Source organism: Zalophus californianus, chromosome 1 (genome assembly GCF_009762305.2).
Source record: "Zalophus californianus isolate mZalCal1 chromosome 1, mZalCal1.pri.v2, whole genome shotgun sequence".
Lineage (NCBI taxonomy): Eukaryota > Metazoa > Chordata > Mammalia > Carnivora > Otariidae > Zalophus > Zalophus californianus.
The window spans coordinates 108,577,755-108,603,416 of NC_045595.1; the positions used below are offsets into that span (position 1 = coordinate 108,577,755).

Here is a 25,662-nt window from a genome sequence, read left to right on the forward strand (position 1 = left end):
CAACCAACCTTTAAAACTGAAATCAACATCTGTCGTGTGACATGGTGTTTCAACCTGTTAACTCAAAATCAATTTCAGTACAGACCAATAGTCTTTATCCCAGAAATGTTAACTAGAGTATCTTTATTCTCGTTAAGCACAAGATCAAATGTGGGGTTTTAGAAATCATGTTTTCAGAAGGGGAAGAGAAATTGAAATCTGCACAGGAAGAATTCTTATACATGTCTTGAAGGAAAGTAGAAAGAATCTCCTTTGATCTTATAAAACCTCCTCAGGTCCTGTGAATCAGCACACTGGGAGAATGGCAGAGCCATTAAAAATCCCTCAGGGAAAAGCAAGGGGCTAGGAGAGGATCTTGGAGAGTGACCCAAAAGAAGGATGACTTAGAAATGTCACAGAGACATTAGAAGAGGAAGATAGAGTTTCAGGATGTCACAGGGGCTCAACATCATCAAATTTTATAGATGTTAAGGAGAATAATGCTGAAATTCAGGTCAATGGATTTGGTGGGGTGCTGGGCCGTGATGGCCTTGGGGATCAGTTTCACCAGCATGTAGGGACAGGGTCTGAAAAAACAAAAAAGGCAGGCGGCTGCTAGCTCAGGAGACATTTGTCTTGGCACCGGCCAAGTAACTGTTTTTCAGAACAGGGAACCTGAGTTCATGTTTTAAACAAAGTCTCTGGAAAGGGAGCTACTGCACAGGTAAAAAATAAACATCACTATTTTGATATATTCAGAAAATCATGTTGTTTTGGATAATTCTTGATAGCATCTTTCCTTCTAAATTTAACTCTTTATGAAAGAAAGAATTGGAGGTGCTGGTTGGGTTTCTACCTGTCAGATTTTGGTCATAAAAGAAAATTCCAGAACAACGCCATGGTCAAATGTGAGATGACTCACAGTTAGAGCTGAGGAGCAGTGGGTTGTGGGAAAACCAGCCTTCACAATCCAAGCCTTCCCCTCACCTCCCCCATCACATCTTTCCTTTCCCATGTCTGGCTGCATCTTGGTCAACTAGCCTATTTCCCATTCCTGGTCATCCTTATTATATACTTAAAGTAAAATGTTGGCTAATAAGGGTTAGCGTGGGAACTCTCCCACAGGTATTTGCATGTTTAAAAGCACCCCCCGCCCCACAAGGCACAAGGCAAGCCCTGATGGGTCTGTGCCCAGGAGAAAGACCTGCTCTGTCACCACCTCTTCTTCATGACTCTTAATGTACCCAGAGCTTGGGTCCAGGGAAACATCCTGGTTACTGAACGAGATTGGGATCCAAACTTCTTTATTTTTCAAATGTTTCTTCAGATGTTCCAATATTATTTGGTGACTAACCTGTTCATTCCCCACAGATTTGAAATGTCACCCATACTATGTCCTAAATTCCCAAATGTGTTTGGGCCAATTTGTGAGCCTGCTGTTTCGTTTCACTAATCCATCTGTCAGCTCATGCCCCAGACCCAGCCTTGGAATTACTGTAGTTTTACAATATGCTTTTATTTTTATTTTTTAAATTTTTTTTAAAGATTTATTTATTTGAGAGAGTGAGAATGAGAGAGAGAGTACATGGGGGGGGGGTGGTCAGAGGGAGAAGCAGGCTCCTCGCCAAGCAGGGAGCCCGATGCGGGACTCGATCCCGGGACTCCAGGATCATGACCTGAGCCGAAGGCAGTCGCTTAACCAACTGAGCCACCCAGGCGCCCTACAATATGCTTTTAATATGGCCTAAGGCTGGATCACTCTCATTCTTTTTCATAATCCTTCGGACTGTGCTTACATGTTTATTTTTTGTATGGTTTAGAATCAGCTTGACTATTCCACCTCTTCACCACATCCCAAAAAACCCTGTGCGTACTTCTTTGGGATTGTGATAAAATTATATTTTGATTCAGTACGAATTGATACGTCTATAGTATCAAACTTTCCTATCCATTCAGGCCTTCTTCTGAAGTACCTGGAGGCTGTTTTCATATTGCAGAAACCTGTTAGGTTTAATCCTAAATATTGTATGGGTCTCGTGGCTATTATAAATAAGATGACTTCGTCTATTACATTTTCTAACCAAGTGTCATTCATATATAGGAAAGCTTTTTTTTTTTAACCCAAACACTGTTGAATTCACTCTCACTCTGTAATATCTTTTCAAACAATGATGTCATCTGCAAATAATCAGTTGTTTGTAAGGCAAAAAGTATTCCACTGTGCAGTAGTCACTTCAGCTGTACCCTCACACATCCACAGACACAATGCATTTATTATTCTTTAAGTTTTTCTTTACAGGCTTGGCTTGTAAAGTACTTCAAATGTATAGAAAATTACCGAACACTAAGATACCTGTCATCCAGATTGAACAGATACTCTTTGCCATGTTACTGTCAGATCATTCCTCCTTAAACAAAAAGGCCTGATGTAATACTGCAGACGCATCTACGGTGTCTCCATCCCATCTTCCTTCTCCTCCTCCCCAGAGTAAGTCCCGCACTGAGGTTGGAGTCTGACATCCTGCACTCACTAATGCACGTGGATGTACGTGGTTGTGGTGTTTTAAAAATGTGTGCATGTTGTCCGCAGTTGTAACATGCTGTCCTGATTGAAAAGTAATAAATATCTGCCCATTATGAAAAATTCCAACCTTTAGAGAAATCAATGGGACAGAAAGTTAAAAGTGATCCATAAGAATCTTTTTAAGAAAGCCACTATTCACAGTAAGGTATATGATGTTTTAACCCACACCGTGAGGTTGCAGAGAGTAGGGCCAAACGCTATCTGAAGTGCCTAACAAAAGAATGCCTTCCTGAGGGAAGAATAATTGAGGTATGTGTTTACCACCATATCCTGTTCTCTACAGAGAGTTCTCGAGCTCAGTTAAAAAAAAAGAAAGACAAGAATCTCAGCCGAGGTTACTAGGACTTTAGGTAGGTTTCAACAGCATCGCTGTTTACGCCACAGAACAACAGGCTTCTATAGATTTGATTGCTGCACCTGACAGGGCCCGCGGCCTGCACAAAGCAGATGGCCTTGACGCACAGCTGCCAAACTTGGAGCACATATAAGACAATCAGAGGAAGTCTACGTATAAACTTCTCCATGCAAGGAAAGGTGGTTTTTCCATTTGCCTTTTTCTGAGCAATTTAACTTCCTAATTACATGGTCCAAATTGTTTCAGAGACTATGTAAACCATATGTGTGTTAAATGCTAGAGACAAACACGGGGAAGTCTGATTAGCATCAACTTCCCTCAGGAAAGGGGTTTCTTTCCCAAGTCCGGCTAAGGCTGCGTTATCCTTATGGGACATGGCTGAGTAAGCAGAGGAGAGGGCTAGTTTGTAAGTGGCTGCATCTGGCTGTGGATTCTCCCCTCTTCCTTCTGCTGAGGCACATATTTTAACCCAGAGTTATCCTCTGGTATTAACATGAGCAAGTAGGTGCTGCCTGACATCAGCAGAATGTATTTCATCTCGTATTTAGCAGATTCGGAGAGGAGAAAATAGGATTATTTTGAACCTTTATGAGGGTGAGTGTGTGAGTGTGTGTGTGTGGGAGAGGTAGTTGCTTTTTCATTTTTGTCCCGTTGGGTTTGAACAGTAGAGGGTGAGGATAAATAATCAATTTATTTCACTACCATTAAATGAAATTAAGGGTTTTTTTTTAAATATAAGTTTATTTAAAGAGAAGTGAAGAAGTTGTAAACATTATTTATTGTGTGATGGACAAGTTTGCAGGTCTAGATGAAATAATGGTATTGGATGATTGTTATTGAATCAGTTAAACAAACAAACAAACAACAACAACAAAGACATGTTTCCTGTGTCCTGTTTTGGATGCAGAAGTCCAAACAGTGGGACAAGTTCCCTTTTTGGGCAATGGTCAATGACACAGATGTGCAGATGGATAAAAGCGGATACCTTGAGGTGAACTCACAGAGCTATAAATACAGTGGCCACAGTTCGTCTTCCCCACTGGACATTTGAGAGGACAACAGGCAGAAATGGGGTCACACAGTCACCCCAGGTCTTAATGGTGTTGTGGTTGTCATTGCCTAAGAGAACAATGAAAAAAAAAAACACTCTTAATTTTTCTACTTTTTCTGGCCTTAATTGCCCCCAGGAGACAAAGATTCAGAGCATTAATGAAACACACTGGCGGATATTGTTTGTTTTTATACAAACACTGGGGAAAGGAGGAACTCAGAAAATCAAGAGGAAAAGAAAGACTGAACTAGTTTATTCATGCTAGTTTACATAGCCTTCCTATGGCCTCTTGGTCTTGGATTCTAGTGGGAACTACCAAATAGGTAGAACCAAGTTATGCTGGAACTTGAGTCATCTTGAATGTTGGCTTTATGGCATAAACATTCCTTTGCCTTTTATTTCTTTGGAACTATGAAGAATACCTGTGCAATGTCATTGGTTGGGGCACTACCTAAATACCCACGTACACAACGTTAGGATGCTTGGATTTCTCTGTTTGAGCAAACAGAATTATTTTTAACTGGAAATGGGTGTCTTTGACTAACAGGTCATCTTGTTTAACTTGTGAGTTGGACCAAAAGATTCAGAGGAACAGAAAGAGCATGGTAACAAAGAAGCCCTCCTTCATCTTGTTTTTTTCTCTTGTTTTTGATGTTGTCGAGGTTTTGCTTTAGGTTTTTTGCTTTTGTGTTTTGTTGTTTGGTGTTTATCCGAGTCCTGAGCTGTTAAATCGATGTTTAAGATATCTAGACAACATTATAAACTTTTCCTGCTCTGCCAAAAATTGACTGCTTTGTTTCTGGTAAACCTGGCCTTTAAAAAATATAACCTGGAGAGCCTGGGTGGCTCAGCCGATTAAGCGGCCAACTCCTGATTTCAGCTCAGGTCGTGATCTCGGGGTCGTGGGATTAAGTCCACGTCGGACTCTGTGCTCAGCGGAGAGTCTGCCTGATATTTTCCCTCTGCCCCTCACCTCGTGCTTTCTCTCTCATTCTCATATAAATTAAATATATATATATATATATATATATAACCTTATTTGTTTGTAAAGTGTATTATCCTTGTATTATCCTGCTTTGTCTTTTTATAAAAGTTGTGTGAACTTTGATAAACCTTATTTTGATGTGAGAAATATTTCATATATTTATACATCCTGACTATGGCTGTCTTGGTCTGTAGGCAGTTTCAGGAGAGCTTTGGAAATGATCTTGCCATGTGAACTTTCGGTTAATACAGATTATCGCCTTAGCAACAAGTTAGACCTGATCAGAAGGAAGTATTTTGCTTTTATAGATAATTGTATTTGCTGTTTTTTGAGGGGGGTATCTACCAAACGAAATTTTGGAAAAGATTTTATAAAGTTGTCTAAGGAGAGTTACAAGGAAGTGGTTGATAGGTAGATGTCCACCACTGAATGAAAGAAATTCTAAGAAATCTTAAGCAAAATGACCTATCCTGAAATTCCTAGTGTAGTTGACTGGACACAAGGAGTTTCCTTTTCTCTTCGTTTCTCTGAGTTCATACATTTGCATTTATTTTTAAATTAGGTAAATAGTCCATTTTGTTCCTAGAATATATTGCGTAATCATCCATTTATTCAGTAGTTCTTTTCTTGAGCTCTTCCATGTTCAGCTGCGAGGGTTATAGATGCAGGTGGAGTAGAGGGAGAGCCGGATCTAACCAGGGCTGGGATTTGCCAAGGAGATGAGCATTGTATGCACGGAGTGATTGAAACTACATACCAAGAAACCCAAGCTGGGTAATTTAATAAGCATGAATGAGAGGACACGAAGGGTTTAAGGACAGGGGAAAGGTGGTAGAGTCAGTGGGCTAAAGAATCACTGGGGTTGAGGATTAGAAGAAGAAGGGAGTTGGAGAGATAGGGGGTCAGAGAGGGTGATCGACCCTGGGATTACAGAGAGGTTACGGTTGATGGCAATGACAAGGTCTAGGTTATGACGATGGCTGGGGTAGCTGAAGGAGAGAAAATAAGACGGTTGGGGAAGGGGAAATCAAGGAACTGAGAAGCCAGGGTAATGGAAGACTCCCCTCCGTGGAAATTCAGGAAAGTCTTGTTGGGGAGAGACCGTGAGCCAGCAACTAAACTCGTAAGGGCAGATGACTCCTAACTCGTCCAGGAGTCTGTCCCCGACTTTGATTGTGAGATAGAGCTGGACAGCATGAGCTTCAAAGCGAAAGACTTTCTGGGAGGAGGAAGTGATCATTTTCTAGCAGCAGCAACGAGAGGCAAGCCGGCAGAGAGCCTTCAGGGGAGGCCACATTTTCTAGGGAGAGCCAAATTTCTGTTAAGGCAAGAAGGTAAAGGGAGGGTTCAAGGGCAAGGCTGAGGATTTATAAGATCTTGCTGGATTCCCTACATGAGCCCTATTTCCGGAGGACCCAGTAGAAGGGGTTCAGAGACCAGCTGAGGAGCTCAGAGGGTGGAACCAGATTAGGCGTGTTCACAGTGCTACGGGGATGCGAGTCGGGGGAATGAGGAATACTGGGGATCTTGGGCAGAAGCGGGGATAGAGAAATCAGTGCTGGTGGTTTCTGAAGCAGGTGGCGAGGCTACGTATGTTGGGAGAGAAGGACGGCTCAGGCAGACCTCTGAGGCTCTTCTTCCGTCCTGTGCCTAGTGGTTTGGAGGCTGGGAGTGAGCCCTTGTTACCCAGAGCCAGGATCGGTTTGGGACTCCCTCTTTATTCTGTGGACGGAGGGAAGACTGGGGAAGCGTACCCATCCGAGCATTACCACTGCGTATGTGTGTCTCACTTGTGATAACAGTTCCAGGATAATGTAAGGTGAAAGCTAGAGCATTTACAATTATGTTTAATACTGCTTTTAAACCTGAGATACAATTTAGCATATTACAGAGAAATAGTAATTGACGGGTCTAATTTGGGAAGTGTATATTGATTCACAATCAGTGTATATATATATATATATATATATATATATATATATATATATATATATAATTCAGATTCCAGCTCATGTTTTAAAATAAATCATCCTCTCCCTTTCCTTCCTTCCTCCCCATCACCTTCTCCCCAAAGGCGACGCGAAAACTGACAGTGTCACAGTCCTATCCACTGAATCGCTGGCATGTTCTTTTCCCTTTTCCTTTTAGTGAAGAAAGTTACAATGTCAATGATTATTCCTTAAGAGATCAGCTGTTGGTGGAATCTTGTGACAACGAAGAGCTTAATTCTTCTCCAGGGAAGAACAGTGCCACAATGCTTTATTCAAGACAGAGCTCTGCCAGCCACCTCTTCACTCTGACGGTCCTCAGTAACCACGCGAGTGAGAAAGTGGAGATGCTGCTCGGGGCTGAGACGCAGTAAGTGTGTTCGGGGACGGGGTTTCAGAACGTCTCCTCCCAGTCTTCCCTACGTCATTGCCCTGGTCTAAGACTCCCTGAAAACAGTGAACAGTAGAACACAGAATAAACACTGTGTGTTTTTTGCTGAGGACCTCCTATGCACCAAGCACTGGGTCTAGGTGGTTCGCGCAAGCTCATCTTTTCACTCATTCGATCCCCTCAACGTCTCGAGAGATGCACATTATTATTTTCATTTTCATGACTCCTAATGGATGCATTGTGCTTTAGGTGGTGTGCTTTTATATTTAGAGAGTGGTTTCAAAATCTCTTTATTTTAATCATGGATAAAGATATGACCCGTGAGCCCTGGGTAGGTGACACCTGGTAGTTTGAGTCTAGGCCATAATTTTTCCTAGATGAGGGAGCTGAGGCCATTTTGCAATCACCTACCATCAACGAGACAGCACAAAACCTAAGGATTTCTATCCAAAGAGATACTCAGTTTGGGGGAACATTCACGAATCCACTTTCCCGTCAGAGTTGATGCAGAGGCTAAATTAAATAAACAGCCCTGCTGTTTGTGGCTGCTGGAGCCCCGGTGGCTGGGGGGCCGGCCAGCCTCACCGTGGGTGAAGGCAAGGGGTTTTCACCTCCGAGTCTACCCCCCACGATTGGGTCCATTTAGAGGTTGTTGACCTATTTATTTGTTCAGAAACTGGAAGCGTCCTCTTGAAACAATCATCACAGGCAGGTGTTCTGTTGGGCGGAGCAGGAGAGGAAGAGAGGAAGCCCTTCAGCCTTGGTCCTCAGGGATCCTCCACATCCCTCCCACTGGAGTCTGCCAGGGATCCCACGTGGTGCGATTAAAATGGACCGGCAGCTGCTGAATAACAGCCCTAAGACTGTAGCAAAAGCTTAACGAAAGGAAACCCAGGAAGGTATCTCTCCTTCTTAAGAGTATTTTAACAGTGCTTCCTGGGTCATTAAAGAGAGACGTCAGAAAAAGATTAAAATTATCAAGTATCCACATAAAACATTTTAAATGATCATTTCCTATCTTTTGGCATAAGAAGTAACTTCTCAAAGGCTCTTAAAGAAGACCAAGAGGGACAGGTTGATGTAAAATCTATTTGAGATTTGAAAATAGCCAAAGTAGAGTATTCCAAATGAACTTGAGAGTTAGCAGAGGGAGTAAGAAAAGGAGCTTCATCCTATGTGTTTGTTTATAAAACAAAGAAATGCCTTTTTCTAAGGTCCCAGAGCTCTTCCATGAAATTGCTAAAGAGCCCAGCCACGTTCCAGGCATGCTCCTCTGTGTTTGCACCTCTGGGTGGGTATGGTACTAGCTGGTCTATGCAGGTGACCAGCAGGAGACATATGCAAGACCCCAGCTCAGGAAGGCATTTCTTCAACTCTGAAAGGGATTAAACCCCTCGGCCAGTGAAGGCAGATCTAGCCTTCCTCTGTTTGGGGAAGCTTCTCTTAAAAAGAGAATTTCATATGTCTGAGCTTTGGATCTTATATGACTTTTTTTTTTTTTTTTTTTTAAAGTAGGCTGCATGCCCCACATGGAGTCCAGTGTAGGGCTTGAACTCAGGACCCTGAGATCAAAACCTGAGCGGAGATCAAGAGTTGGACGCTGAACTGACTGAGCCACCCAGGCGCCCCCTTATATGACTTTAAGGATGAAAGAGTCTTAAAGGCTTTGGGGATGAGTGCTTGTCCAGACATTCTAGGGAAATCTCCGAAACAGATTTTCACTCATCAGTTTTTGTTCGTAATGGTGAAAGTGTTACTGGTTTTGCTTTGTGTTTTCCTTTTCTCTCTGTTTATAAGGATTGTTTGTTCTTTATTCAGGTCCTGCCAACATCTCAGCAGAGCTTTTCCTGTCTCTTTTGTAATTTATGTAACCTCCACCACTTGTTCCTGAGATTGTTCCCGGAGAATAGGAAGTAAACGGACATGTCCAGTTCTTTGTATACCAAGGCTAGATCCTTTCCTGGGACGTTCTGTAGCATTTGTTCACCGCCTTTCCTTTTGATCTTGCCATGGGCTGAATGGATATTCGTTTCCTCAATCAGACATGTTCTCAGAATATTGAGTTGTGTCACCCATAAATGGTATGAGCCATGGGTCTGACTCAGATTTGTAGTTCTTTAATGAATGGCAAAAGAACATTCCGTAAGGGGCAGAGGTCTTCTTGCATACAGGACTCACTCCCCCACTGCCCTCCCGTCCAACACCAGCTCCCTTACAGTTGAAAAGTAAATAAACGGACCCTTTTAAGCACTCAAGGCATAAAATAGCACTGGTGCTGAAAGAAAATCTATTATAGCCAAGATGTGCTTTCCTTAGAAAAAAACAACTGACTGTTTAAAAGTCTAGCAAATTGTTATATGCCATGTTTGGGTAAGTGCAGATCACCCTGGGCTTACCTGATTTCGGGCGGACAATCAGAGTTTTGGTCTATGTAGACTGTTCTCTTTGCTTCTAAGATTTGCAAAATGTATAGGTGAATGTGTGTGTCTTAAGTTTCCTCTCTTTTATGTTGTATGTGGTTAAGAGGGTCTGTTGGCAAACTGGTTGGGCAAACAAGGTTTTCACCCCATCCTGGCCTTTGAATCGTGGCAGAACTTTAGTCACATAGGTCTTTTGGCTACGTGTTCTTTGGTTTGAAAAAGGAGGAGGTTCGTACCTAAATCTTTACCTTCTTGGAAAAACTGTTGTCAGTAGGAGGGCTATCGCTGTTTGACACGAGGACAGTTCAGTCATTATAAGGTGGTGAAATGGCAGAACAGAGCAATAGCTTTGATTACGTAAAGAATTCAGAAAAGCTCACCAAAAAAGGAAATGGGGTGAGCACTTAAGGAACACCTGGGATGCGCCAGATGGAGTCAGCCATAGAACATGAGGAAGGTGAACACCCATAGATGTTTCTAGAGAAGGATACACTTGTGAGCCGAAGCAAGGTGACATCCGGGTTTCCTGTCTTGGTTTCCCCAGGATCGGCATTACATCTTTTGTTCTGGCAGAGTTAAGAATAGCACCCTCTTTGACTCTCAAAAGTGTCTTGTTTAGGTAGTAAAATCGGTGATGACCCTATTTATTGGTCTGTGCTCTACTTCCCTCATTTTTTCTCCCAGATGTAAAATGAGACAAAGGTGATGTGATTTGCTTAAAGTCACACAGGAAGTGAGTTATTGCCAAAGCCGGGACCAGACCCCTGACCCTCCTGAATCTAGTGTCCTTCCTGGTAACAAGTTTTAATCATCTAAGCCGCCATTCAGTAGACTGCTCCCCCCTCCCTTGCCATTTGGCCCTGTTGTACATCTATCTGGAAGGAAAACTCCAGGAAGCCAGTTGCTATGAAATATGAAATGTGAAAAACTACTAAAACGTGGATTGTTTTCCTCAGTTCATAGACTCTAAAAAGGGAAAAAAAAAATAATCTGTGGAAACCGAGCTGGTTAATTTAGGGCATCCCATTGCTTGAAATATTTTGTAATAAAATCCTGAATAGATGGTCCAGGAAGACTCCCCTGAGGTGACATTTGGCCCGAACCCTGAGCGACAAGGAGTCAACCCATGGGAAAACGCAGGACCAGAATGTTCCAGGCGAAGGCAACAGCAGGTGCAGAACTTCTAGGGAAACAAGTCTGAAGTTGTCAAACTTGGCTTGAACATGATGGAGATGGCTAGATCAGAATGCGGCAGAGAGAGAGTGGGCGGTCAAGACGCCAGGGGAGGCTGGAGCATTTCAGAGCAGAGCGGTTCCGGTGTGGCGTGTGGGCCGTCAGTCCTCACGCCATCTCCGCCTGGGCCCGAGGGAAGCAGTTGAGCACTTAACAGCATTTTGACATGTCTGCAGCATCAAAGCATGTGATTAACAGTAACTCACTTTTGTTGTATTTCTAAGAACACTTGGTCCACAATGGATGGGGTCGGGGGTTGGGGGTTGAGGACTGGTTCTTCACCACACATATTTTGAGAAGCCACCATCTGATAGAGCTTCGTAAACTGTAGCAGGGAGTTCCCGGGAAGACTGGAATGAAGGCAGAAGATTCAGCAGGGAGAGCAAAGTGGGTCCTGTTGCAGTAGTCACGGGGAGCCCTGAGTGCGGCCTGGGCCGTGGTCTGAGAGAGGAGATAGAAACGTGCTCTTTTGGAGGCAGGGACAATGTGATGGACTTACGGGTTGGATGAGTTGGCGTGGCCGTGCGTGAAAGACAGGAATGGATGGTGCTTTGGATTTTAGGCTTGAGCAGCTAACACCGTATGTTAAGTTGCTCCTCCTCGGTCTTCACTGTGGCTTCTTCCTCTGCTGCCCTGACGAGGCTGCTCTGTCGAAAGATGCGCAGCAGCTTCCTGGTTACCCTGTCCGGCAGTCGGCCCTTCCTTACCTTTCATCTCATTTCGTTTTGTTGTCCATTCAGCTCTCTCACCCTGACCCCCTTTTTGACATTTTCTTAACCTGTTATCCGTGTTCTCTTAGCTTTCCTTCCATCTCTCTCTCTCTTTTAAATATTTTATTTATTTATTTGAGAGAGAGAGAGCACGCACAAGCGGGGGGAGCTTTCCTTCTATTTCTAACCATTTCTCTTCGCTTTCCTGAACCAGTCAGCTACCCAGCGCTTTCCCTCAATGCACATTTCTGTAACTGGTGCCGTTGGCACCGTTTCACGTTTATCCAGTCTGGAGACTTGGTGTCATTTGTGATGCTCCGGGTCGGAACAAATCCATCATCTGCCAGTTCTTTTTGTACAAGAAGTCCATTGCCTCCCTCCTCGTTTCCATGCCACCGCCTCCTTCCGAGGACAACCCATGTATCACTTATCTTTTTTTTTTTTGAAGATTAATTTATTTATATGAGGGAGAGAGAGAAAGCACGAGTGAGTAGGCGAGCAGGGGGAGGGGTGGAAGGAGAGGAAGAGAGAGAATCTCCAGCAGACTCCCTGATGAGCGTGGAGCCCGACACGAGGCTCGATCCCACCACCCTGAGATCATGACCTGAGCCGAGACCCAGAGTCAGACCCGTAACCGACTGAGCCACCGAGGAGCCTCTGTGTCACTTACCTTTTGAGCCACCCTGTAGTGTCCTCCTAACCATTCCCCTTCTCTCTAGTCAGTTTTGCATGGTTTTATGACTCATCCCTACGCTCAGCTGTGTCTTTTTCTCACTTTGCACATAGCAGGTTCCCAGTGCATATTTCTGGAATTGACCCACGGTGAATGTAGTGAGCTCTCCTGCATCTCAGGCAAGGTAGAATAGTGGCCGCGTGGAGGAAAATACTGCTTCCCTGTTGTTCTCTGTCCGGATATTCACTGTCCCTTTTGTGCTGCCCGAGCAAGTTTTCTCTAAATTCCACTTGTTTTTCCATATTTGCTATTGTGGCTGTGTTCTCTCTGTGTGCCCGTGAAAGATCTTAAGTCACGTTGTTCACGAGACAGCAGTCTGTGACAAATACCAAGGCGTATCCTGTATAAAAGGACAGAGGACGAATGTTTCACCACTGTCATTCTTCTCCCCCTGGGCCTTTCTAGAGGAATGTGGGAGCCGGAGAGCCCCCTTTGTCTGCCTTCATGAAGACGAAGCGCAGGGGCAGCTGCCGCTGACACAGGCGTGGGGGGCTGCAAGTGGCGGCCCCGGCCTCCTGGGTTCATGGTGGAATTTGCGTGGTGTTTGGGTCTGGCGGCGGGCGGTTGGGGAGATATCCAGACGTGTTCAGGGATGAACACACATTTTCTTTACCCTTTATGTTTAGCTATAGGATATAATCACCTCAAACCATAATCAGAATTGAGATCGTTCACACAATTTCTCCCTCACTGAAAGAACTAGAAGCCTCACCGATGTGGTTGGTCCTTGTCAGCCGTCCAGACAACCAGTTCCTGGGCCTCCTGATAAAGGGGCATTGTTTGCAGGGAGTCTTGTGGCCTTCCTGCTTCTGTTAATGATTTAATTAACAACAGGAAGTAAATGGGATGGAATAAAATTGTAAATAGTATGTCTGACATACTCTTATCCTTCATCCTCTAGCAAAAATCCGCAAGCGAGGATAATTTCTATGGAAAAGAAATGGGTTTATTATAGCTGTAGTATTCCCCTTCGATGCATCTGGAATCCACACCCAAGCATGATCTCTTACATCGTATAGCGCCCGTCAGAGTACTTGGTCTTTTGTGATGCTCACCACCAACTCCGATGAAACAGGAGGGCAGGCGATGGTGTGGGTCTTTTATCATTGAGGAAAAAGGGAATTGACCCACTTTTCGGTTATGCCAAGATTCCAGGCCAAACTCTGTCTTGTCAGCTATTTGATATGACACACAAGAAATCGTCGCTTTAATTATGTAACATGTCATAAAATCTTAATCTTAGAACTCTTGTCGTGGGCCTCGGGAATTAGTTTGCTTTGGTTCGATTTTTTAAATTTGGTGAGTTGAGTGTGTGTTCGGCTTTGTTAAATTTTGTTGCATAGCATCATTTTCACCCTTTGGGTTTTCTTTCGTGGATCTGTTCATTGAACTCATCTGTTTGAACTGAATGTGTGAGGGAACAAACCGAAACCACCACCATGCACACAATCCCAGCCTTCACAGAGGCTCGAAGGACTTTTGCCCAAAGGCCATGGGTACAGGAGTTTCAAAAGGAACCATAGGTAAATTTGTAGACTGTGGCAAGGAACACAGAAGGTAGTTGGCCGGCTGCCACTGGAAGGGAGCTGCAAGGGAAGTTAGAGAGCCACCATCTGGGGCGCCTGGGTGGCTCAGTCGTTGGGCGTCTGCCTTCGGCTCAGGTCATGATCCCGGGGTCCTGGGATCGAGTCCCTCATCGGGCTCCCTGCTCAGCGGCAAGTCTGCTTCTCCCTTCACCCTCTTCCTCTGTCATCCCTCTCCCTCTGTGATCGCTTTTGCGCTCTCTCAAATAAATAAATAAAATCTTGGGGGAAAAAAAAAAAAAAGAGCCGCTGTCTGCTGGCTCCTGTTGAAAGCTCAGGAAGACCCCTTCGGTGGTAAAGTCCTCCATGGATGCTCCCCAGGCTCTTCAGTATCCAGTCTGTCTCTGGCCCTGCGTCTTCGTTTCGGAGCTCACTCTCCGCTCTCTCACTACACATCTCTTTTCTAGCAGATGGCTGGTATTCAGTGAGAATACCAGCTTTGTGTTTTTGACTTTTGTGCAATTAAGTTTAAGCCTACTGCGCTTAATTGCATAAGAGGCAGGCCCCAGTGTGACTGCAGTTGACTCCTGAGGAGGGAACTGGGGGTGCGTAATTTTATGCCGTGCGTGAAGAACGTAGGGCTCAGGAGAGGGCTCACGTGCAGATACTACGTCAAATGTCTCTTAGTCCTCTCTGTCTCTCCTTGGGTGCCCGGTGTTTTAAGTAGAATGTTTTACCGCACGTAGCCCGTCGCACGCTGTGTTGGATTTTGTGTTTGTTTTCTTCCCTCTCTGCTCCTTCATGCTGGAGGCTGTAGAGAGCAAGAGACCCTGTTTTATTCACTTTGCAACCCCATCCTAACACAGGGCTCGTGCAGAGGCAGGGGTTGCTCCGTGGATGGTGGTCCACGGAAGCGGCACTGTTCCTCATTCTCTTGCTTTATTTGGGCAAAGGGAAAAGTCTATGAACTGGCAGTGGGGCGGATTGTGAATTCACGTCGATTGTTTCCTGCTGTCCCCGGAGAAAAGAGCTGTCTTCGAGGGAGCCCCGCACTTGCTAGCTCAGTTTAATAACGGGTACGTCTATGCCCTGGTTTTTCTTGTTCTTAGAATTCCCTCTTCCGTTGAGGGAGTCTCCTCCCTGCTTTGGGGTGGATGCAGTGTTTTCTGCTTCATAGTGGGAAGGAGCTCCTTGGCAGGGCTCTTGGAGGCCCCCAGGGGCCGGGGGGCGGGGGGGGGGGCAGTGGAGTTGTGCGGTTTTGATGGCATGTGAGGGGGGCGGGGGTGGGAGGGACTGGCTCAGTTGAAGCCATTTCAAGAAGCGGCTCCTTTCAGTGAGGGCAACAAGGAGTATCTTGTTCTGTCCTCTTGAGGCTCCGTGAGGGGCCGCCGTGTCTAAGGGATGCCATTAGCATCCAGGCAGCGTGCCGCGGGAGTGAGAGGTTTCATCTGGACTTCTGGAAACTGGCTGCAGGGTCAGGCCGTCCCTGAAACGGGCCACAGGATGCCAGAGGCGGGCTGTGCCTGAGAAGTGATGCGGAGGGCGGCAGACGGGAGTCAGGGCCACGCGGAGATGCGCGGGGAGGCCAAGAGGAGTCCCACGTGGTTGGGTGTGGCGCACGGGGCGCACACGGGCCTCTTAGGTTTCTCTTGCTGAACGGTTCTTCTGCCAGTCAGATCTTATTTAGTGTTCAGTTGCCTTTGTGCTTTGGAAATTCCACGTGAGCCCGAGAAAAAAATAGATCTTATCTGATGAAGAGATGATATCAAAGATTTAAGTGTTTGCTTAGGATCATTTTAAAGGAGGCTGTGCTTTATATAAAGTACTCATTCCTTATAAAACCGCCCTAAAGCCCTTTGTGTCCTGTAGTCGAGTTTTTAGAAGCAAGCAGTACCATCAGTGTCTGCGTCAGTTGTGCACATTACTTACTCCTTGACACTCTGGCGTGACTGGGGCCCAGCCTCAGTTTCTGAAATAAGTCTGTCTTTCAGCACCCTGCGGTTTCCACCCTTCCTGACTTCTCTCATTATTTTGTGAGCACCTGCTAGGGAGCATCGCCTTTTAGGCCGCAGACTACCTGGCTTATCTGCTGACTCCACCACTCAGCCCTGCCACCGGGAGCAGGTGCTTAACCCTCCAAACTTAGCTTCGTCCTCTGAACAATACAATGGAAATAATAATGTTACTATTTAATTTCCAAGATTGTTGTAAAGATTAAATTCGATGGCCTTGAAAAATACAAAAAAGCACTGTAGCTGGCGCATAAGTGCTCCATAACTATTTAGAACAAGACCCAGGTCCTGCCTTCCTGACGTTTATGGCCTAGGAGGAGGAACAGACGAGTGAGGACATGAGGGGCAGTGCGTGACGAGTGACAGTGATTCCTTAGGTTAACAGATGGCTACAGGCCTCCGTTATGTGCCGGGCAGCGTTGGAGATAACACAGTGAACTGAACAGACAAGATGCCTGCCTTCGTGAGGCTTCCAGCCGGCCAGCAATATGATAGTGCTGTGCAGAGGAGTGCATGGGAGCAGGGCTGTCAGACTGGTTGGGGATGGGGCTGTGGGCTCCCGCATCCGGGGAGGCCACCTGGAGGAGGTGAGGCTTGTGTTTTCACAGCTGAGTGGACGTGCTGAACAAAAGTGGACATACTATAGGATTCCATTTTCATAACGCATAAGACAGGTGGTGGTGGTTCCCTTTGTGGGCGGTTATTGACAGGAAAGGGACGGAAGGTGTTGGGTGTACCTATGAAACCACTCATACCTCTGTATACCCTTAAGATCAGCATGGTGTTTTATGTATGTTCTTCGTTGATGATGATTGAGCGTAATGGGTAGAAACAGAGGGAAGGTCCTACTTGAGAGTGAGAAGAGCAGGCGGGGAAGGGTGTGGAACAGCGTGGCATGCCCCAGGCCGGCAAGCGGTCTGCTCTGCCCAGATGGAAGGATACCTGAGGGGCGGTGAAGATGGGGCAACAGCGAGAAGCACCTTTAGGTACAGGCTGTTACAGGAGAAAAAAAATTTCTTTCAAGCACTGGGCGTCAAGGTGTCCCTTCCTGAGAAGGCAGAGTGCAGAGTCAAAACTCACCTTGGTTTGGATAGCTCGCCTCAGGACCTCCATGCAACCTTCTCATCCTTTAAATGGGCTTTTGGAGAATGACATGAAATAATGGATGTCAGGTGCTTGAATCTGCCATGTAGTATGGATTTATTTATTTTTTTTAAGATTTTATTTATTTAATAGAGAGAGAGAATACGAGCGAGGGTAGGGCAGAGGGAGAGGGTGAAACAGACTCCTTGCTGAGCAGAGAGCCCGATGTGGGACTCGAGCCCAGGACTCTGGGATCATGACTTGAGCCGAAGGTGCCCCTGTAGTATGGGTTTGATCAGTGCTCCTTAGGAGATTTTAAAGTGTGTGTGTGTGTGTGTGTGTGTGTGTGTGTGTGTGTGCGCCCCTTATTTAATTAATTGCAATCCTGATACTTGACTTTCCAAATCAAAAACTGGGGATAACTGTATTATGGAATAATGCTTATCTGAGACTTCTGATCCTTTAGTTAAATAATTATTCTGTTTCATGTAATTATAGCTTAATATTATTTAAAAAGTCTCAGTTGTGTTTTTCCTTAAAAATTTTTTTGGCTCTGTTCATTAAGTCCTTTTAATCATTTGGGAACAGTCTGAGAAAGTTCGAAGAATTTGTTTATTTCAGTAAGGCTCATGTTTGGCAATCTCAACTGTAAGAGGAACTAAACAACTTGAAATATGTCTAGATTCATCTTTTCTGAAATGGTTTGAGTGTAGGGGGAGGAAGAGAGAATGTAGAGAGACTGATGTACTCGAATTTTTTAAAATGAAATTTGCTTTTTTGAAATGTTAAATCAGATTGAGTATACTAAATATCTTTATGTGATTATGTGTTGGTGTAATCAGCTCTTTATTAAAGGTTAAACTGTCCTGTGAGAAATTCCATTTAATCAGTAATTAGCCAAATTCATTCAGAATCTTTTTAACAGTAATAACTAGCGTTCAGCCTGAATTCAACAGTAATAACTAGCGTTCAGCCTGGATTCCCCAGATGATCTTTTTCAAATAACCCATACCCCCCTGTTCTAAAGGCCAGCCCCCTGACTCTCCAGGGAATCGCTCCCATTTTCTGGGAGCGGCTTTGCATGCTTTGTCCCAGCACCTTGAGTCTCTCAGTTGGATTCGCCCTCTGTGTTTAGGAGTGAACGGGCCCGCTGGATAACTGCCCTGGGACACAGCAGCGGGAAGCAACCTCTGGACCGAACCTGTAAGTACCTGGAGGGCGGCCGGCCCTGGACCGTGGAGGGGCTCTGCCCCCTGCTGGACGCCAGGTTGTTAATGGTTGGCCACCGCAGTCCCTGCTCCCTGTGATTCTTGCCCAAGCGTTCCTTCCTGTCGCCCTGCATCACAGAACCCTGTGATCCCCGCTTTGGAAGCCAGGGGCTCTGGATTCAGATCCAAGGTGTAGTTCTTTGTCGTGTAAACGTGGCAAATCATTGCAAAGCCTTCTTGAGCCCGTTTAATCATCTGCAAGTCCGCTGCATCATTATATACGGTACGGGGTTATTGTCAGGATTAAGTTGAACAGCCTGTGTTCAAAGCCCTGCTTGTCCTGGAAGGCTCTTAGATTTTCAGCTGTTGCTAATGGGCAGGCGTCGCATGTTCAAGCCTTCTCCATACGGACAGTCTGAATCTCAGCTGAAATGTTACCTTTTTTTTAAAGATTTTATTTGTCTATTTGACGAGGGAGACACAGCGAGAGAGGGAACACAAGCAGGGGGAGCGGGAGAGGGAGCAGCAGGCTTCCCGCGGAGCAGGGAGCCGGACGCGGGGCTCGATCCCAGGACCCTGGGATCATGACCTGAGCCGAAGGCAGACAGACGCCCAATGACTGAGCCACCCAGGCGCCCCTGAAATGTTATTTTTTAACCTTAAAGAAAATTACTTTACCATTCCTTTTGACCTTATTTATTAAAGTGCTAACTAAGATGACGGAAATGTATTTTATTCTTCTAGGGCATCAGGAATGGGTGCAGTAAAGGCTGGTGTCCTGTGCTTATTAGCCTCTTAACTTTGACGTTAGGCTTCTCTGGGTATTTCTAGCTGGCAGGTCAAATCGAAAGAACCAGGGCAGCAAAATTGGTTATCTGGGAGCACTCAAAAATCATAGCTTTAAGCTTGGAGCCAAAGCTAAAGTGATTGGTTTAAAAGTTGCCTAGAATCAAATTTTATATTATTGAGAAACAAATTAGGAACTCGGTCAGTACCAAGTCACTGAAGTTACAATCCTTTTGTTATGATTCAGCATTTTGGGGGGAACTCTAAAATGTTGTCTAACTTTTGGTTGGAGCTCCTTTTATTTCTGAATGTCTTTGGCAGCTTTTGTGTGCCGGTGGGCTGGGGAGGCCCCCTGGATGGCAGTGGGGAGAATGGGTATACTGCGGATGTTGTCAGTTGTGTGGCCTTGGCACATTACCTGATCTGTCTGGCCTCAGTTTCCCTAATGCACAATGGCTGTTGTCTGCTATATTGTGTATAGCTCGTCATGGCTATTTTTGAGGGGATTCGTGCATCACAAAAGGCCTCCCTGGATCCTGAGCTTCTAAAGTTCTAAAGCTCTTAGCCAAATAAGACAGTTCCTGGAACAGAGTTTCTGCTTGATAGACGCTTGTTTCTGTCAATGCTGGCCTTGAATTGCACAGAAAGACCGAGTAAATGTATTTGATTTGTACCTGTTCTGGTTCTCCTCTGCTACCGGGAGCTCAGTGCGTCCCCCCCTTTCCCTTGCAGCACTGACCCAGGTGGAAATCATTAGATCGTTCACTGCCAAGCAGCCAGATGAACTGTCCCTGCAGGTGGCGGACGTGGTTCTCATCTATCAGCGGGTCAGCGATGGTGAGTTGGGGTTTTTAGGGGCACGCCCGATGCAGCTTTTGGGGTGCCATAGGACGGAGGAGTCTCATTTTGTTTTTAATGCTCATATTCCATATCCCTTTGGTTTTTTCATATGCACCTGCCTTTCCTCTGTCAACACTATTGCTTTTAATGTTTTTGAATAAGAATGCAATCGCATGGTATATTATTCAAAAGCAACCTTGAATAGTTTCCCTTCCTTCCTTCCTAGTCCCCCAGTGACTTAGTGCTCATCTCCAGAGCTTCTTCCTTCTTCACTTAAAAAAAAAAAAAAAATCAGTTTCCTGATGCCCCTGTCTGTGTACAGCATCCCCTCCCCCAGCCTGGCCCAACTCTCAGGCTCTTTTTAGCCTTCTCCCTTCAGGGCCCCTGGTGGTGTCCCACCTCCTGTGTCATCCATTCCTTCTTGAGGCCGTTCCTGCTGTTCCCCTGTCTCCTCGCCTTCCCTCATCCGTCACGCACAAGCTGGGGTGGGATGCTGCCTCTGAAGTTCGCTGACATCCTCCCTGGAGCCAGGCAGGGTCCCAGTTCCTCCACACCCCTGTTGCTTCAGGAGGACTCTGCTCTCGTTTGCAGGCTGGTATGAGGGGGAACGGCTGCGAGACGGAGAAAGGGGCTGGTTTCCTATGGAATGTGCCAAGGAGATAACCTGTCAGGCTACAATTGACAAGAACGTGGAGAGAATGGGACGCTTGCTAGGACTGGAAACCAACGTGTAGCCCCCCGCCCCAACGGCCTTCCACGACCGCGAGATTTGCTCGACTTCCTGGCCGGCTGGTTGGTTCTGGGCCGGCTTTGTTGTTCCTCTTAACACAGCCTGATTCATTGGAAGAGGGACAACGCTTGCCTTTATGTTTGCCAGGTGGTTCTGCTCTCTCTGGAGAACAGCTACCGGATACACTGAGTTCGAAAGGCTCAGTGTGTGCACACCGTCCACCTGCAGCCTTCTTGAGGCCCGCGGAGAGTCTGCTGCAGGGTCCTGGTGGCCGAAGCTCCGGCCGGGCTCACCCTTTTCTGGCATGGAAAATGGATGTTGGGGGCTGTACCCTGGTTTTCTCTTTCCTACTTTGCCAAGAATGTTACTGTCCCTTTTAACGTTTCCTTTGTATGGTTCTCCCAGTCTTGGCAAGAGTCTCTTTGTTTAAGGAACGCCCAGTTTTGTAAATATTTTTTCTGCCTCTTACATTTTAGATCTGATTCTAATGCTATGAGCATTTCACGAGGAACTGGTAGAGCTCAAAAGGGGAGCTGTTGAATTATTCTAAACCTCTTCCCAAGAAAGGGAAATCGACACTTGAATTTTTGCCACTTCTTTCCTCATTAGTAGGAGAGACGCTTACTTTAGAGATTTTCTTTTTAAACCCATCTGACCCGATATTGGTCTCTGATAAGTAGAGCCTAATAAAACCCTACTCAGGCTACTCAAATAAGATAGAATTTAGATGGTTCACATAAGTGAAAAAATCCTGAACATAGGATTAATGTTCCCAAATGAGCTGATAAACTGACATGAGGCTGCTTTGCCTTTAATAATCTTGCCTCTTATAATTTCTTTAATAAAGATTTTCGACTATTCCCACTCCTGTTTCTAAACAGGAAATTGGCTGAAACACACTCTCAAGGTAAAATTAGGCCCTACCTTGGTATCAAGATGCCAGCATGGCACCTAACTGAAACGTAACATTTTGGTCTTAACGGGAATCCATTTTATATGTACTGAAGGTCTTGCTTGCTGGATCTGGAGGATCTCTTAACCCTGGGTGCCTGCAGAACTTCATTTCTTCCCCTGAGGCAAGGAGAAAGGATTTTAGTAGTTCGTTTCATAGAGAGGGAATGAGGGTTTGGAAGACAGAGGGGAAAAATGATTTGTACGGGCAGCTAGGCTTCTCTCTATTCCATCTTCTTCGATAGAGGGGTAAGACCTGGCAAAGCGTACATTATTCAAGGACTCACATCTGTGTGTGACATATCCCACCTACTGCTTGCCAACCGGGTACCCAAATCCTGAGCGAAGTGAGCAAAGCCGAAGCCCAGGGTGGGAGCTAAGTATGCTTGCCTCACACACCCTGCATCCTGCCAACTCAGCCGTGAGCCAGTGTGGTACGCCCGGGGCCTTCTCGTCCCTGGCTCGCTCTCCTTGACTTATGCAGACATTTCTGGGTGTCAGAGACATGCCAGGCCCTGAGTTCTTTGAGCTTTGGGCCAGTCAATGAAGTAATAGCAGTGGACGCAGCAGATTTCTCCAGGTTGGTAAAACAAGGCGTTGATCTCCTCTTTCATGTCACAGGCCTTTTAGAGGAGAGGTTAAGAAACTGTAATTAATCTCATGTGATGTTTGCATTTAGGAAGGAACATAAATGTGTTGCTTGCAAAGGGATCATTCTGTGTTATTTTTGCTAATATCCATTTGAAGCTTAAAAGCAATTGTATGAATCCTGTGAATTAATTTATAAGTAGAGATGTTAAAGGCTGGGAAATACATGCATTTTATAAATCAAAGTCTCATTTAGCAAACAGGTTAGTACTGTTACCAGGTCATGTTGTTATACAGCGGGTGTGTAACATAGTTTCATTTCCACCGTGAATTTTCATTTTTATAGGACAGTTTCTACGAATAGCTTCTCAGAACTGTACAATGACTTCAGTGACCTGTGGAGAACAAAAATACTCATTTTTGTCCCAACAAATTGATACTGCTTGATACTTTTGGTGGAGTGAATCTATAAAGATTTTGTATATACTTGCTCTTTTGTATTTGTGTGATTTAATTCACTATAGCATGTATTTAAGTATATAATTTGCTGAATTTTTGGTCAACTCGGAGTTCTACTTAGAAGGGATCTACAGCTAACATTAAATGACACTGATCTTTCCCTGTTGGGTACATGTTGGCATCAGCTGCCCTAGAAAGCTGGAGCAATTTTAAGAGCTGGGCCCTGATGTTTCTTATAGTTTCCACAAAACTGCACGACAGAAGAGCTTATCTTAAATAGTTGGTTGGTTCCTTAACTGTAGAATCCGAACCTTTGTGCTTGTGAAATTCCACCACCCTGTGAATCTTGGTGGAAGGCAAAAACTCCTGTGTTAGTTTTCTCTTACTGCCTAACAAATTACCACAAATTTAATGGCTTAAACCAACATCCATTTATTATCTCACAGTTCCGGGTGAAGAAGGCCAATATGGCACAGTGGGTTCTCTGCTTAGAGTCTCGGTCTCATAAGGCTGACGCCAAGGTGTTAGCTGGCTGCTTGCTCAGCCAGAGCGTGGTATCTTCTTTCATGCTCATACCTGTTGTTGTCAGAATTCAGGTCCTTGTGGTTGTGGGACCAACGTCCCTGCTTCCTTGCTGGCTGCCAGGGGTGTGGGGTGCTCACAGCTTCCTGAACCTGTTCATATTCCTTGCCATGGGTTCCTTCATCTTCAAGGCACCAGGGGCATGTTGACTCTTTCTCACACTTGGACTCTGACTCCATCTTATGCTACCAGCTGGAGAAAACTCTGCTTTTAAGGAACTCATGTAATTACATTATGCCTACAGGATAATCACCCTTATGACTAACTCAAAATCAACTGATGTGTGACCTTAATTAGATCCACAAAATTCCTTTACAATGCAATATAACATAATCACAGGTGTAATACCGGGCCGGCCGGGAGGTGCGGCAATAATGGGGATCATCTTAAAGTTCTGCCCTCAACACTACTGTAAACCTTAAAATGCTAGATAGTTAGTTTCCCTGTGTCTTGTATTTACTAAAATACAGCCATGTGGTAGGAAACACCAATCTTTTATTGGATTTTTGCTCAAGGTAATGATGGAAGAGGAAGGAGATGAGCGTACCTTCTCTGGAACTAGCAAGATACATTCCCCTCTTTGCTGCTACATTTTCCCTGGGCTTTAGAAAGCAGCAGAGGTAGAGCTACTTGAGGGGATATGAGTACTAAATAATGCAGGGCCGAGTTTAGTGCCTCTGGTAATCACCCTTGTGGATTGAATCCCCAAAGGGCTTGCTTTGGGGTGAGGATATGAGCTTGGAGGACCTCAAGCTTTGCCCTTTGGGCTTCTAGCACACTCCGGACCGGACAAAAGGAAGTTAAACCTTCCTGTGAAGGAAGGTAGCATTATCTTAGTTGTGTTATTTCCAAACACAAATTCTCAAAAGATTCAGCAAATTAGCAAACACTTTGAGACACAGCATCAGTGATACAGAAAAAAACATACTCACAGAGACTCTGGATATTGAAATCATTAGCTACATCAATCATCATTACCATTTTTAGAGAGATAAAGCCACACTTTAAAATGCAATACACTACTAATAACTCTAAGAAGCAAGAGAGGAAAACCAACCGATCAGCACTAGGAATTACGGAGCTAGGTTGAACAGGTTAGAAGCTGGTGAACTGGAAGACAGGCTAGAACAAGAAGGTACAGCCACATGGAAGGGTGTAGAGCAGAGAGCGGGAGAATGCCGAGGTTCAGGTGGGCGTCCCAGAGGACAGCGGGGAGAGAGGGAGCATCGGCCCTGGACCTCTGTAACCTGCTCTGACTGGTCGCAGGGTGCAGGCTGTCCCCGGGGACGGGAAATGGCCTTGGGCGAAGCGGCTCTCTTCAGCGGAGGACAATTCCTGCAGAGGGCTGACAGGTAAAGGCTGTCATGGGACAGCACTTGGGGCAGCTAAGGGAATTGTCCTTCAGTCCTGAGGGAGGATCTGGGCAGAACATCACAATAGTCAATACATGGAGCTATGTCAGTATTTGACAAAATAGTCCTTAAGATAAAAGGTATGACTAGGGACAGAGAGAGCCTAGATAATGATGGAGGTTTATTGAACCAGGAACATGTAACAATTCCATATATCTATTTCCTCCCAATAATGTGGTCTCAATATATATAAAACAAAATTTGGGAGAAATAGAAGAAATAAATCCAAAATCATAGCATATGACACTTTTAACTCTCATTTGCTACATGAAAGTGTAGAAGTAGATAAAAATCTATGGAAGTGTGGAAGATCTGAACAACAGCTTAACAAGGACACTTCAACAATTTAAGCATATACATTCTTTTCAAGAACACACAGAATATTAAAACATTTGACCATTTCCCGAGTCATAAAGCAAGTTTCAAGAAATTTTAAAGGATTGAAATTACACAGAGTTCTATGACTACATTTAGGTTAGAAATCCATAACAAAAATAACCACATACTTGGAAACTTAGATCTAAATGTAAAATACAAAACTATAAAACTCCTAGAAGGTAACACAGAAAATATAGGTGATCTTGGGTTTGGCAATGACTTTTTTTGACGACACCAAAAGCATGATATATGAAAGAAAAAGAAAATGATAAATTGAACTTTGTTAAAATGAAAAATATCTGTGCTGTGAAAAATGGAAGAATGAAAAGATAATCCACAGAGTAGGAGGAAATTTTGCAAAGCAAGTATCTGATAAGTGTTGGCATCCAAAATATACAAAGAACTCTTTAATTCTCAACAATCAGAAAACAACTCAATTAGGGGCATCTGGCTTGCTCAGTGGGGGGGGGGGCATGAGACTCATAGTCTCGGGGTTGTGGGTTCGAGCTCCAGGTTGGGTGTAGAGATTACTTAAAATCTTTAAAAAAACAAAACTCAATCAAAAAACGGGTTCTTTGAGGGGCGCCTGGGTGGCTCAGTCGTTAAGCGTGGGCCTTCGGCTCAGGTCATGATCCCAGGGTCCTGGGATCGAGCCCCGCATCGGGCTCCCTGCTCTGCGGG

At 45.0% G+C, this 25,662-nt stretch overlaps 1 protein-coding gene across 4 annotated transcripts in view; it reads left to right on the forward strand.

Moving 5' to 3' along the window:
• ARHGEF26 (Rho guanine nucleotide exchange factor 26) overlaps positions 1-22,641 on the forward strand; it is a 119,084-nt gene extending 96,443 nt beyond the window's left edge. For 3 of the 4 annotated variants that reach the window (XM_027587239.2, XM_027587237.2, XM_027587238.2), the window contains exons 12-15: positions 7,103-7,312; positions 18,183-18,250; positions 19,774-19,878; positions 20,473-20,615. In XM_027587239.2, coding sequence (XP_027443040.1) covers positions 7,103-7,312; positions 18,183-18,250; positions 19,774-19,878; positions 20,473-20,615 — 526 coding nt within the window. Of the gene's footprint in view, positions 1-7,102; positions 7,313-18,182; positions 18,251-19,773; positions 19,879-20,472 lie in introns of all 4 variants that reach the window. The other variant, XM_027587240.2, reaches the window with a different exon arrangement.
• Positions 22,642-25,662: the final 3,021 nt, after the last annotated feature.